Source organism: Micropterus salmoides, unplaced genomic scaffold (assembly GCF_014851395.1).
Source record: "Micropterus salmoides isolate LMB-PRFRI ecotype aquatic unplaced genomic scaffold, ASM1485139v1 Ms_hic_scaffold_3, whole genome shotgun sequence".
NCBI lineage: Eukaryota > Metazoa > Chordata > Actinopteri > Centrarchiformes > Centrarchidae > Micropterus > Micropterus salmoides.
Genome location: NW_024042261.1, coordinates 33,221,789 through 33,235,685, shown reverse-complemented (window position 1 = coordinate 33,235,685; position 13,897 = coordinate 33,221,789). Strand labels below are relative to the sequence as shown.

The following is a 13,897-nucleotide window of genomic DNA, read 5'->3' as shown; positions in this document are numbered from 1 at the left end:
TTTGGAGGTCATACATCACTCTTGGGCAAAAGACAGAGCGATGAACACATTATTCTGAAAACATCGCTTTTGACAATGCCCCATCTATTTTGATAATCAGTTGACTATTGTGCCAGTGCAGCCTCTAAAGGGCCAGTGATTTATTAGGATTGACCAATTTTGAGTCACATCGTGTGCTGCTTTGTGAGGGCAAACAGAGGCGTGACTGGCGGTGCAGTCAGGCATGTTATCAAATGCCCAGGCTTGATTAACGGCTCATCAACATGCAGAATTAAACAGTCTGGCTAAATGCTTTCCTTTTACCCTGACATCAGACAGTCATATAAAACTATGAATCTCCCGCAGTGGTTGTCTACATTAAAATAAACCTCACACATTCACTTGCAACCTATCTGCAATCACATAAATAGACATTTCAAAAAACAGTTTCTTCATAAGACACTGAACATGTTTGATGGCAAGCCACAGGAAAATTGACACAAATATTCACCTGGACAATTAAAGCTTTGAGTCACATTACACTACATTAAGCATTATGTGGCGAGCTACAAGTAGGAAACAATAACAACAGTTACACAGCACTGACACGACTATAACTCTTCGTCATGCATATTTGACCACAATCATGCACACAAAAGGAGAGGAAAGAGAACGAGGCGGAGGAGGGAGGTTGCACAATGTGGTCTGGTAACAACGACAGTATCTGTGAGTTTTAGCTTATGCAAAACAAAGCTTCTATAAGCTCACAGATTTCCCACTGATTAACAATTTGATATGTTTGTTCAGACTCGTCAAAAAGTGTTCTGTTCTGTCCAAGCTCCCCCGGATCTGATAAACTCTAAGTGGAGCTGGATATTTTATCTTAAGACTTTTAATTAAGTTTGATTAAACTTGGCACATTTTCCATCTAGTTTAATTATCATTCCTAGTTGTTTATCAAACTGCATCGCCATTATTTGATGGAGCTTTTTTTGTCATGCACCAAAAAGAGACGTTTGAATTTCACTTCAAACTCTCAATTTGTTTTAAAAAGAAAAAGAGAAATTCCTTAAATTAGTTTTTCAGACTGCAAGTCCAGTGTGAATGTTTAGTAAATAATCGTGTCGATGAACGTTTGCTGCTTTCAGCGCTCACAATGGTGTACTCAAGTATGTCACTTGCAGGCCACCATTACATGCAGGCAACAGAATAGAGGATCCAGGAGGACAGGGTTCAGTGTGGGGTAGACTGGGGTCAGGTGCCTCTACTTTCCTTGTGGGGGACTCTGGCTTCTCTGGAGCCTGTGTCACACAACTATCAGCAACAGCAGCAACAGCAATGCTGAGGGAGGGGAGTGGGAAACAGAGAGCAGTTACTTTGGCATCAGAGTTAGAAAGAAAGATAGATTAGCAGAGAGGGAGAAAGAGACAGAAAGCAATGGGAGAGGTAAGAGTCTGTGTGCTTCATTTGTCTTAAAAAGCATTCCTGAGTGGTAGAAGCAGTGTGGTTTCTGGGTCTCAACGGACTCAGCGGTGAACCTGCGGCAGCCGCAGAGACGAGCAGCCAGCAGAGTTGTGGAGGCCAAAAACCTGGCACAGCGTCTCGTTGATGCTTGATGTTAGCATCACTGCTTTGAATATCAAATCAATTACAAGATTCTGGAGGGGACCTCTAAAATAAGCGTTGTAATCTCATCATATGAGTTTATTAAAGGCTCATGTGCACCCTCGGCCAGATTCTGCACACCCCCAACGTCAGTTGTTTTGGTAATATTCCCAGGGAGGAAGATAGCCAACCCCTGCACACAGCAGCTTCATTCCCATGGGGATGTGGTTTGAGTCTTGTATATCCAATATAGCCAAGAGCATCATCGAAACCCTGACAACCATTAAGCTATCTGTCATGGCCAGGTGTTTTAGACAAAGGCAATTAGCGAGATTCAACTTGAATGCTTGTTTCTTTCTTTGTTGAAAAAAGGTTGGGGATTTTTTTCGTTTTTTTTTTTTTAACAATTCTTACTAGACAGATGGCAGAGACTTTTATCACCTTCGGAACACAAGAATATATTTTATATTTCCACAGTTCTGTTGCTTGTGGTTCTCTCAGCTGCATCCTCTGCAACTTCTGTTTTCCCCTCTGTGTGGGCAGCAGCTGGCAGTGCTCAAAATTGTCATGGCCCATGGTTTGCAGGCAGAACAAAATTACCTGGTTAGCCGGAGGAAGGGAGGCAGGTGTAAATAAAGTCCATAAATCTGCTTAATTTATCCAACGAAAGAAGAATTTTTTATTCTGAACTGTAATTTTTCAACTTACATTACCTACAAACATTGCTTTTGCAGGGTTCAGACTTGAACTACCACATCAGTGTCGGATTTGATAGAAGTGGATCAATATTTGATTCATGTTTGGTGGTGAAGCTTTCCAAAGAAGAAACTGCAGAACATGCTCCTGCAATCAGTCCTGATTAAAAGAGTAGTGTTTTAATGGGAAATGGGCTCACTATAGCCCACATCACAATCAAGCAACCACTTAATAGCTACCACTTTAATGATAATCATCGATTCTATCTGCAATAGTAAATGATGATAAACTTTTTTCTGAGTGCAATAAGATTATTTTTTGTGGCCTATAGGAGAGGTTCTCAGCTCTAAGAATGAATGATAAGAGGCAGCAACATCTTTGCAGTGTGTTCAGCTGTTTCTGAACACATTAACTCTAAAAAAAAGTCAGCCCATGAGTCTCTCTCATGGGCTTACAAGAGTGCACACCTAATCTTACCACCTGTCCAGCCCCCTGCAATATTCTCTGGCAGAGTCTTGGTACTCACAGGTCATTATCTGTCTCAGTGCGGGTCTTCTGCTGCCGCCGATGGACCATGAAAACTGTTACAGCCACGCCAATGATGAGTCCAATGGCAACGACACCTCCAAGGATCCCGATAACACCACCTGGGGGACCCTGCGGCATGGGCTTTTCTGCAGACAAGAGGAGAAATAATAATAAGTGTCAGGATATGTGTTCTTTGAGTAATTGATGCTGCTGGGATGAACTTGGAAAAAAACAGCAGCAAGGACGAAGAAACACTAATGCTACATCTCAATGTTTTTTTGTGAAGCAAAATGAGGTTTTCCATGTCCGTAGCAGGAAAACCTTTTGCAATAAATCACAGACATTCTGGACATACTTCAGCAACTGGTTAAAATATTTTAAAATGAAAGCAGCAATGCATCCAAAAATAAGACAAAAACAATAGACTATAGTAAAAGGAAATCTTTACAATTCATTTGACAGGCTGGAGGCTTTCTGTCATAAAACACATCCAAAAATTATTTCCAGAGACATATTTCAGGATGGGACCATTGTCCAGCTCACCCTGGCACTGCATGAATACCACACTGTTGTGGTCACTCAGCAGCTGCTGCATTTCTGATGTGTACTCCATCAACTGTTCAAAAGGAGCATAAATTGCCTCGGATTTGAAAGTGAACTCAAATGCACTCTTAAGAGCACGACAAGCTATTATATTTCAGAGTCCTTGCCAGCAGGGTGTAATGAATGCAAAACTTTATTTCCACGATTGCAGAGAAAGAATGTGTGTGGTTGCCAAAGTAAAACAATTTACCTCATTCTGTTGAAAACAAAACATGTAAAAGTTAGTCTACAACTGACACGACAGTCTATGTAAGTCAGTAAACTTTGCAGAATGTTGATGTTACCCTCTCTGCTCTGTGTTCTTAGACTCAAGTCCCTCTCTGTTGATAAAGCCAAGGCTATTAACTTTTAAAAGGCACAGGGATTGCAGTGGAAAACTAAAATTCAAGACATTGACCGGCACCAGGCTATGATCACCTCCTAAACTTCATTTTTGGAGGTGCCAATCTCTGAAAGTGTCTTTGAGAGTTTTCGAAGTGACTGTCAAAAGAAATCTGTGACCAGAGAACATCTGAGGCTGGAAGAAATATTGGAAAATAAATACTTTTTGATGCCAGTATATAATTGTTTTAGCTTGATACATTGCAAGAAACGGGACATGTTTTGAAATCATCGCCTTTTTTTTGCATAAGAGCCTGCTGATTTTATGATTTTACATGCATTTGCATCTGATGAACAATGAATCATCCTGTATGAGATCAGAATACATGAAAATATAATTCATCTGTTGTCATGCAGATAAAACACTAAATTACTGCAGGTCCCATGTGGACCTCTTCCACTGTGTCTCAACTGATATCAGGTATTACTAAAATAGGACAGTCATCTCTTTTCAGAAGCATAATAAAGCTTTTTTTTCTGAAGGGAAACAGCTCTGGCATCTCTTTTCTTTGACAGAGCAGTTAAAGCTGTCCTTTTTAAGACGGGCCAGGGACCAATCAATGGCTGTGAGCCTGTTGTGATGGGATACCACAAATTCTCACCACCTTCCACTTTGAAAAGGAAAGCCTATCTCCTGCCCTCATGATGTCTCCATTATTATCTGGCCGTCCCTCGCAGTAGTGACAGGACAAGGCCTCTCTCCCAGGGGGCCTCTTCTCAACAGCCCCTGCCCGCTTGCTTGATTCACTGCCCATAATGGATGGATACACAGAGGACTACTTCACATACTGCCACACAAAAGCAGTCACGTTACCTCACCTTGTACACAACACCCGCTGCCTTAAAGTCAGCGTTCACATATCGTGTCCATCAGATTGTCGTGTCACGCTGTGGTTGTTGCTGCTGCTCTAATTTTCTGTCATCTGGTACTTAAAAGTCACATCATGTCAAATTTACACACCAAAAGAAAGTAAATAGGTTTTCTTGTGACCACATACAGTACACTTCTTTCTTGTGATGCATTTCAGTAAAAAGGCTGGGGAGCAGCTTTGAAGACAGGGCGTAAATGTGATCTTGCTGTAGCATGGCAACGGATAAGCTAGAACTCCTACTGTTGTCTCATTGCGCTACATAGTGAAAGCCAGTGGGCTGAATTTCACAGCTGTAATGCAAATGCCAGACACAATAGTCTGTTGTATAACACTAACACACAGAGGAGTGGACTGGATCAGAATGCAATTTCCCTGTTGTGGAGCCTTAGGCACTCAGCACACAGGATTTAGACTGTCACCTCCTAACACATAAAGGTAGGGTGAGCCATCTGGCGCGCAGTCTGAGTGCTTTGTCTGATTCTTATAGCTGGAGAATCATCAAAAATTAAATCTGTTTTGGCGAAATAATTTTGCTAAATGTTAACGTTGTTAGTGTGGATAGCAGTGAATGTTGTGGATGGTGTACCAAAATGATTTGCGAGCATGCACCGTTACTCCCACACTGTGTACGATAATGCTGAGCTGGGATAATTTTATCACAAAAGTGAGAGCTACCCTCTACAGAAGTCAAGCCCTTCTACAGCATGTGCAGCCAACAACACACCTTCAAATTCAATTAGTCCAAATAAGATAGTGTAACTGTACAAGATAACTGGTGCCTGATGATTCAATTACCACAGGAAATGTAGTTTCAAGGACATGAATTGCTGAGAATAGCTGGAATCATTATATTAAATAAAAGTCCCATAGGTTCAACATCACATCTCAACCCACAGCACATGGATTGTTGATGGCATAAATAAACCCAGAGTTGTTTTGTTTATTCAATGAAACATTTAAAAAAAAAACAGTTCTTTGGTGGAGTGAATAGAGGTTCCTGCCGAAACCACTCAAGGACAGGAGTAATTGATGAATGTGAAGACAAACGTGGAATTCAAGTTCAAATGCATGACAGTCAAATGAGTCACTGACAAATAATCATGCCTAACCTTGGATTCTGCTCAGCCTCTGTACTGTGGCTCTAATCTTTAGCAGAGACACAAATTTCTGTTGCGTTAGTAATCTCTGATGTCCGTGAATTAGTCCTGTGAAATTTTGGATATTCCCCTGTGCTGCACACAGTACACGAAGAGGGCTTTGTCCTTAACATAAATAAACAGTGGATTGCCAACAGTAATAGGCATGGGGGCTGAGTAACTCTATGCAGCAGTTCACTGCTTCCTGCTTTTACAGTCACCGACCGATAGTGCCAGTACCAACACCAGCACCATCATTATCTTCACCTTCAGTGTCGTCATAAAAATTAACACTGTGATGTTAGCATGGATGAGGAAAATAAGTCTCCCAGAAAACAGAAATAAACCACAACTTAGTGAAATAGCTTAGCTAAACTGTAAGAATGCTCAGATCCTCTGTTCCACAGGAAATTAATGCATTTTCTGTTCAAGAAACTGCACTTAAGTACATTTTTCCTGGCCTTGTACTTTGCTGTAGTGTTTCAGTTGTAGGTGATAGTTATTTCTACAGCGCTATACAGCGAGGGAAATATTTTTAATGTGGTAAATTTTACTGATAATTTGTCTTTTACTTTAAATATTTAAATGCTGGACTTTCAACTGTAATTTAGTATTTACATTATGGCTTTGCATCTCAGAGCTACATTGAATGATTTTGACCACTAATGGGCAGAGAAAAAAAATACCTGAAAACAAACAGCCCTGCAACTTAATCTCCTTAGAAAGTTGTTGTAACTAACATGTTAGCTTAAAATGGACTATTCATGTCTTATATCTAGCAGATACAGAGCAACATTATGATCCCATTTCGTGTTAGTGGCCACCTGATGAATATAACTACCATTTTCGTTCTCCTTTTTGCTCTGTTTTGGCTACCAAATATGTAGTTCCAGCTGCTAGACTGGTGACCTAGCTAGTTGCTAACTTTGTCTGGCATTTGGTGCTGGGCAGCTAGCGTACATAGGCTTATCATTGGCTTTTGCAGGAAACTTCTGCCTTCTGAGGTTGATAAGAGAATCGCAGTGATTGGGTGCTATGATTGACCCGTTTCTCGAGCAGAGTAATTTCACTCTATTAACATTAACATGGATTATGAATTATGTAAAGGATATGCATACTTCTTCCACTACTGAGAACACAGGTAAAAGGCCACAGAGAGCATTATTTTGATTACTACAGTATGTCCAACCAACATTTAAGGCAAAACATGAGTTCTTATCATAAAGGGGCCACCAAAATCAAGAAACACAAGAACCTTACAGAACAATCAACGCTTTGACATCTGAGTTTTTACCTTGTGAAAAACCTGCATAAAATCTGACCAAACTCTATTGAGTAAAGACTGTTGTTCAAATATCTCTTATAGCTGCCACTGAAAGATTGCTATTGATTTTCAATAAGTGTAATGCACCCATCCATGCAGCAGCTCTTTCTGTGCTGTCAGTCCACCACCGTGGCACATTTAAGCTGACAGACTTGACCTTGGCTTTTTGTGGCTGCAGCTCCCCCTGAGGTGGCGGCAATCTTCATTCTCATCACATCTACTCCCCAGTGTTCATTGAGCTGCACCAGATGTATGAGCTATTGTTGTTTTCCTCTGCTGCACAGGACATCCAAACATAGAGTACAGTCGCAGGCCTGCACACAGTCCTCCGTCAGCTTTGATAGGCTTTGTGGCATTACGTTTATGTCAGCTGGTAGCCCATGGAGAATCAAATTTCCCTGACAATCCATAAAGAAGGCATCATTGGCTGAGTACGACTTCTACCCAGCAGGATGTTCTATTTGCTTCAGAGTTCAGACGTGCAGCCAGCCAGAGGCCTCATGGGATTTGAGGGACAGAGTGAAAAAGTGCTTTGCGTGTGAATATTACTTATTCATACCTCAGGCAGAACCTACAGATTTATATGCGTGCACCCAACAAGGGGCAACACTTTTATGAAGCAAAAGCAAGTGATCAGCTGAAGCTGTGGCATAAAAATTGATTACTTCCTTACTGCTGCTTGTTGCCCTTTTTGAATAAATGTGAACTACATGCAGAGTGACACAGCATTTCAGCGTCTGGACCGTCCAAATGTGTGAAAACAGTGTAATCTCAAGCGCCAGCTGTACGCAATAGCCAAAACATGTGGGCTCTAGTGTTACCAGCCTCCCATAGAACATGTTAGTCACACATACCAGAGCAGGAAGAGTTCAGGTGAGAGGCCAAAGGGTGAGCAGTCTCCAGCTGCAGCAGGCTTTGCCCACTCCAAATCCAATCTGTCACAGAATGCAGCAATGCAGGATTTAAATGGAAGCAGGTTTTTCTCAGCAGATCGCTGCCATGTACCTGCTGAGGCCTGGTGTGGTTCATCAAACACTGGCATAGGGAAGACAATTCATTAATGATGTCTTCAAATGCACAGTCACCCTTGGCAATGTGACAAAAAGACAGTAAAAAGCAAGTGTATAGAAAGCCTGAAACTATAAGGTATCACACTGATGGTATTAAGAGGACATTTGTGTAGTGGCGCTTTGTAAAAATGTTCCAGTCATAAGTCTGATCATATTCCAAGAATGAATGTGGCTCCTGGCGCTCTCCCTCTCTCCCATCAGAAATTGTAATTGCTATCTCTTCCACAGGGACCATAATACTTTCCAGCAATACTGGGGAGTTTTCAAGTGGACAGATTGAGAGTCTGGCTACTAACCCACGCCAGCTCCACACCACCAATGCCAGTCTGAGATGGCCACCTGTTCCAAAGACCACAGTGACTGGATTTCTACCTCGGCTTGCACAAGTCACCAGTCGACCAGCAGAGTGAAACAGTCAAGGTGTCTAGTTGTGTTTTATCTCTCTATTCATGAGTTGTACAGGTACCTTATGTGGAAGTAAAAGCCCAGGCTGTTAGTAATTTATCTGGAGGAGATTTTTCTACCCTTTTTCCACAATGGGTAAAGGCTGCAGGCCCCAATAAAGAGAAAGAAATGTGGTTTAATGGAGTTCATAAATCTGTATTTCATGCTGCCAACTCTAAGCAGCACATGCTGTTTGGTCTGCTTCTCCCACCCCTCCCTGAGTTGGTAATCTTGTTAAAGTTCAATGTTTCCAGAGCTGTCTCCTCTGTGAGCTGAGGTTCCTGATGTCATCCTCTTTTCCACAGTAGTTTACCCTCTGGAGAGGTCTGCATCCTATTTCACATAGATTCACGCTGATAGTCTGTTTCTGCACCACCTCTCGGACCTGATGTGTCTAAACAAAGATAGGGGCTGAAGGCGATGGGGGCAGGGGATGTGATGGTCTGTGATTGCTGTTCTACATCACTCCACAGAGGGCAGCACTTCATTAAACACAAATTGTTTACACGTGGGATGGATTTATTAAGATGAAACAGAGCCCAATATGAAGTTAACTGTCTTGGACCTGCTGAGCCACCAAGACAACACCTGAGGCCAGAGTATAACATAATATCATAATCATATTTTTTTTGTTTTATCCTAATTTATTTTGTTTTATTTACATTTTTATCTTTTCAGGCCCCTTGCAGCTAAGGACCAAATCTGGACTAGCGGTAGGATGTCACTGCATGGATGAATAAATGCCTGCTGAGCCTTTCTGTTCACTTTATAGCCTCTTCCACTGCTGTGTAAACATGTTGTGACTCAATGGTACATTAAAGCAATCTGGGGAAGTAATTACGAGTCTTCAATAATAAAAAAAAACACGTAGCATGTTTCCCTGCTTAAACAGACGACACTCAATGTCAGCATGGTGAGCTGGAGATCTCCATGTAACCACGCACACATCAGCTGGAAGTGTCTGGTGCACTGCTGAGTCCAGTGGGGTAGATGAAGTGACAACAAGAAGCACCGAAGCCCCTGTCAATGAATATGAGATTGCAGGCTGCCAAGTTGATGCTGATGCTGTCATGAGGTATTACCTCCTGTGACAGCCTAAATAACAACAGTTCTAATTAAAGAATGATTGGAATGGGTGGACCACTGCCTCCTAATGGGGGAATAAACCGCAACATCGCTCCAGGAAGTGAATTGCACTCATTTATTAACTTCAGGAAGCCGGTAGCTGCTGTCAAGATGTAATAGGTTATTTTAAAAGCTACATAACTTTCCATCCATTCGGCCCACTGGCCCATTCATTCTAGCACTTTAATTAGAAAAAATATAAACATATACCAGCATTATATACAGTTGATTGTCCAACAGGCTGCTGTTTTTCTGTTTTATGACAAGGAGATTTGAAGTGTACATTAACTCTAATTGGAAAACTAGCTTTGGCTCCATAAAAAGAGTTGGCCATGCAGTGTTGGTGATAGGGCCCCCAGTCTGCTTTAGCAGGCCCCATCTCGCTCTCGCACCCTTTCATGCCCGAGCTGAACCCCACTATGTGCTGAATGTTAATTTAATGGCTGCTACCAGCTCTAAACTGAAGGAACTGCAGTGCTTATACAGATCTGTACCCTCTTCTCCACAATGTCCTCCCTCACCTACCATCTTCTCCGTGTAAGCAAAATTACTTCTCAGTGTCTCTCTCTGGCAAGCGCAGTGAGGTCATGGCTGTAATTTCCTTTGCCTGGTTAAAAGCTGACAGAGGAACAGACCCAGTCAGTCTGGATATGTTCAAGTGCAGGTTTTCAATTTAGCAACACTTGGTCTGGTGAGTCTGCAGATCCCATCCCAAAGGCCAGCCCCTTTTACTGCTCCCACTGCTAAGCGCGTGTGTCATCTCAAGCACCGTACACACACAAATGTATTAAAAAAAACCCTCTGTTGGGTTGAGGATTAGATCTGAAATACAATATATTTGTATTCCTGGACTGGACTGTTTGTGTTCTTGCTGGAAAATTACCATTGATTCCTTTATACATGCTTGCAGGATTTAAGAGCGGGAATATCAATTCACTCTTCGATATTCATTTTAAAGAACCTTTTTCCCGTCTGACATTTGGATTTTGTATTTCCACTGAATATCTGTCTCAGGGTATCTGTCATCAGCTGCTCTGTTTACCTTTTAATAGGTAATTATTTGCAAGGTTTTTTGATTTACCAATTATAACTTAACCCAATTAACAATGAACCCACAACACCTATAGTAAATGAGACTTCATGATACATTATTGAACACCAACAATGGTATCAGCTTTCCTGTAATGGCATCTACAGAAATTCAGGTTCAGTAGAGACAGTTCACTCTGTGAGATTCTGCATATAATCTCTTCATCTCAAAAACAGTTTTATGTGCCAACATTTAACTGAACAATATGAATGATTTACATATTTGGTCACTGTAGCCATGTGGTTGCCCCCTGGGATGATAAACCGAATACTGAAAATCAGCCAAAAGTCAAAATATTTGTTGAATAAGGTTGTATACACTGTGCAAATCTAAACTATGTTATTCAGTATGTTTTATCTGGATGTCACATAATTAATCAGAATCTCCTGATGAAGATTATATTCTAATAACATCTGGTGATTAAGAATACTTTGTCATACAGAGGACATTACTCTGACGGTCTTTATAACAGTGGTAGATGAATTATCGAGTTATTGTCATCGACAGACACATAAAGTCATCAACTTCATCACTCAAAATCATTATCATAAGTTTTAATGAGAATTCACCTAAATGTTGTGATTGATCCCATGGAAGTGTATCACACAATACGTCCAAAAGTTCAATCAACAGTTGAAAAGTCACCTTCAATGAATCAACCTTGTTTCCAGGTATAATTCCATTACATTCCATATATAACAGGAGCCAGCTAGCTGTCTGAGTAGGGTTGGTAAAAAGATTACCACTACTGTAAATTACATCTATTACTAACTCTTGGATTGACCAATACAAAGCCACCTGCAACCTACCAACATGTCCATGACGACTTCCTACTGTTGGAAAATAAAATAAAACAGACAAAGCACCATCTCGTCTGTCAGTTTAGAGCAGAGACAGACGTAAATAAACAGCTCCTCCTTGATGACAAGACCTTCCCGCTGATTCTTTTCTAAGTTTGGAAGTTTAAAAAAAATCTTTCATAAATACATGAAGGTAATGAGTATAGAACTGTGAACCATTAATCCAAACGGACGTCTCATCCCCAGTTTAGGAACAAATGTAGCATTGTCACAAAAACTTATAAAGGATCTGGAAACTGCAGTACATTTCCTAAAGTGATTCATAGGCCAACTGTAATCTAACATATTAATGATGTACTAGAAGAACCCTTCACCCCATTTATATTTTTTAGAATTTACCATTATCTGTTCAGGAGCTTATTCCAATATGGATTCAAAAAGAGTACAGACAGTCTTTCAGAGGACATAATGCACTCTCAGGAACAGTAGAATAGGTTCAGATAGTTCAGATATCCATTTATTTGCTTACTAACATGTAAAGTAACAATTACTATCTTCAAAAGGCATTTCATTTGCATTGCTAGCTAGTAAATGCTAACATTTGTAGTGGCTATAATAATGATGTGTAATCATATAGATCAGTGTTTTTTCTGCTGGTTAGATAGCCATGTAACAAAACAAAAATAGTTATCTACAATTTAGGTGACTCGTACGTCTCTAGAGTCAATATTAGAGTTTAAGACAAGACAGTTACTGTGTCATATTAGCCTAAATGTAGAAATTGACTGATTAGCAGATATAGAATAGATAAAGTGAATAGATAAACTGAGTCGATCACAACAAATACCACATTTTACAGTTTACATATCTGAGCCTCTATTTGTGATGATGTGGCAAAATGTTGTGCTTTACAATAGGAATAACAATAACTCTATTCACACTTAATACCTGATTAAAATGGTACATTAGGACCAACAAAACAAATTCTCAGGTCAGTGGTCAGGTCAGAGACATTTTACAGCCCTGATATAAGTGACCATGACTCTGGATGATGTTCTAGGTATAAAAAAAAATAAATGTTAATCATAAGTAATAGCCACATAGAATTCAACTCTGTGTGAATTACAAGGTATCTCTGCCAACAAAAACAACATGTTCAAGGCTGTTAGATGACATCACATGTTGGTGGTTTCTCCTGTAGGAGAGACGTGTTCATGCTCACATACTATACATTGTTTAGACTAAATGTAAGGAAACATCTGAAAACTGAAGCTTGAAACCTCCTATCCATATTAATATAAACCTGTACATGGAAAAAATCAATATGCAGTGAATATAATGAATGTAAGTGAGCCAGAACAATTACACTGGTAGGCACATCCTCCCCGCTGCTTGACTGGAATGTAGATTCCACAGACTGGCACTAATGTGCAGTTCATTGTGGTTTATGGAAAGCCAGGTTGCTATAAGGACTCCACAATTGGCTGTTTCCACAGTGCTTGAGATTTCAGGCAAACACTTCACTGAAAACATGATGCGGCACTCCTGGTGGAGGGAGCAATCGATGGATGGATGTAACGCTTTCATCCTGGATTCCTTGCTCCCACAGAGGAGGATGCTAAAGAGAATAACACAGTATGGGTGCATACTGACTTTTCCAAGTGGAAATAAACCCTTTAACATTCAACAATCCATCTTTAATGCCAAGAAAATATATTTATGTCACCAATCTGTTATTGCCTCAACAGTCAAATCCCCACACAAATTGGAAATCTGTACTATTATATAAGAAAAGGAACACAAGTGTTATAGACAGTAATATTGGAGCAGAGTTGGTTACAGTTGTTTAAAACAGCAAAGAATGACCACTGGGACATATATGACCCATCACCACAAACCACAATTTTATGGCTATTACAGTCAATGAGGAGGAGAGCTATTTAAGATTTCTGCCATGAAGGTCAGCCAACAAAATCAGTGAGCAGAGGATTTAAATCTCCTTGTATTCATATTGAAATTGATATGGTATTTAAAATAAAGATGAATCCACAAAGTTGAATGTTTTAGAATATTTATACTTCACTCTGATGTACTACTACTACTATTGTATGCTATGCATGCATATTTTCAATTGACATAGTAATTTTCTACGGGCAGTGAGCTAATATAAACCTGACCTGCCCTCTGAAGTTTGGCTCAGGGTTTAAAGCTAAAAGAAGAAGGTATGTCCTATTCATGACAGAT

The 13,897-nt window shown here is 40.4% G+C and overlaps 1 protein-coding gene across 4 annotated transcripts in view; it reads right to left on the bottom strand.

Annotated features, from left to right (window-relative positions):
• nectin1b (nectin cell adhesion molecule 1b) overlaps positions 1-13,897 on the bottom strand; it is a 146,689-nt gene that overhangs the window by 31,261 nt on the left and 101,531 nt on the right. For all 4 annotated transcript variants that reach the window (XM_038692321.1, XM_038692322.1, XM_038692324.1 and 1 more), the window contains exon 6: positions 2,807-2,954. In XM_038692321.1, coding sequence (XP_038548249.1) covers positions 2,807-2,954 — 148 coding nt within the window. The remainder of the gene's footprint in view (positions 1-2,806; positions 2,955-13,897) is intronic.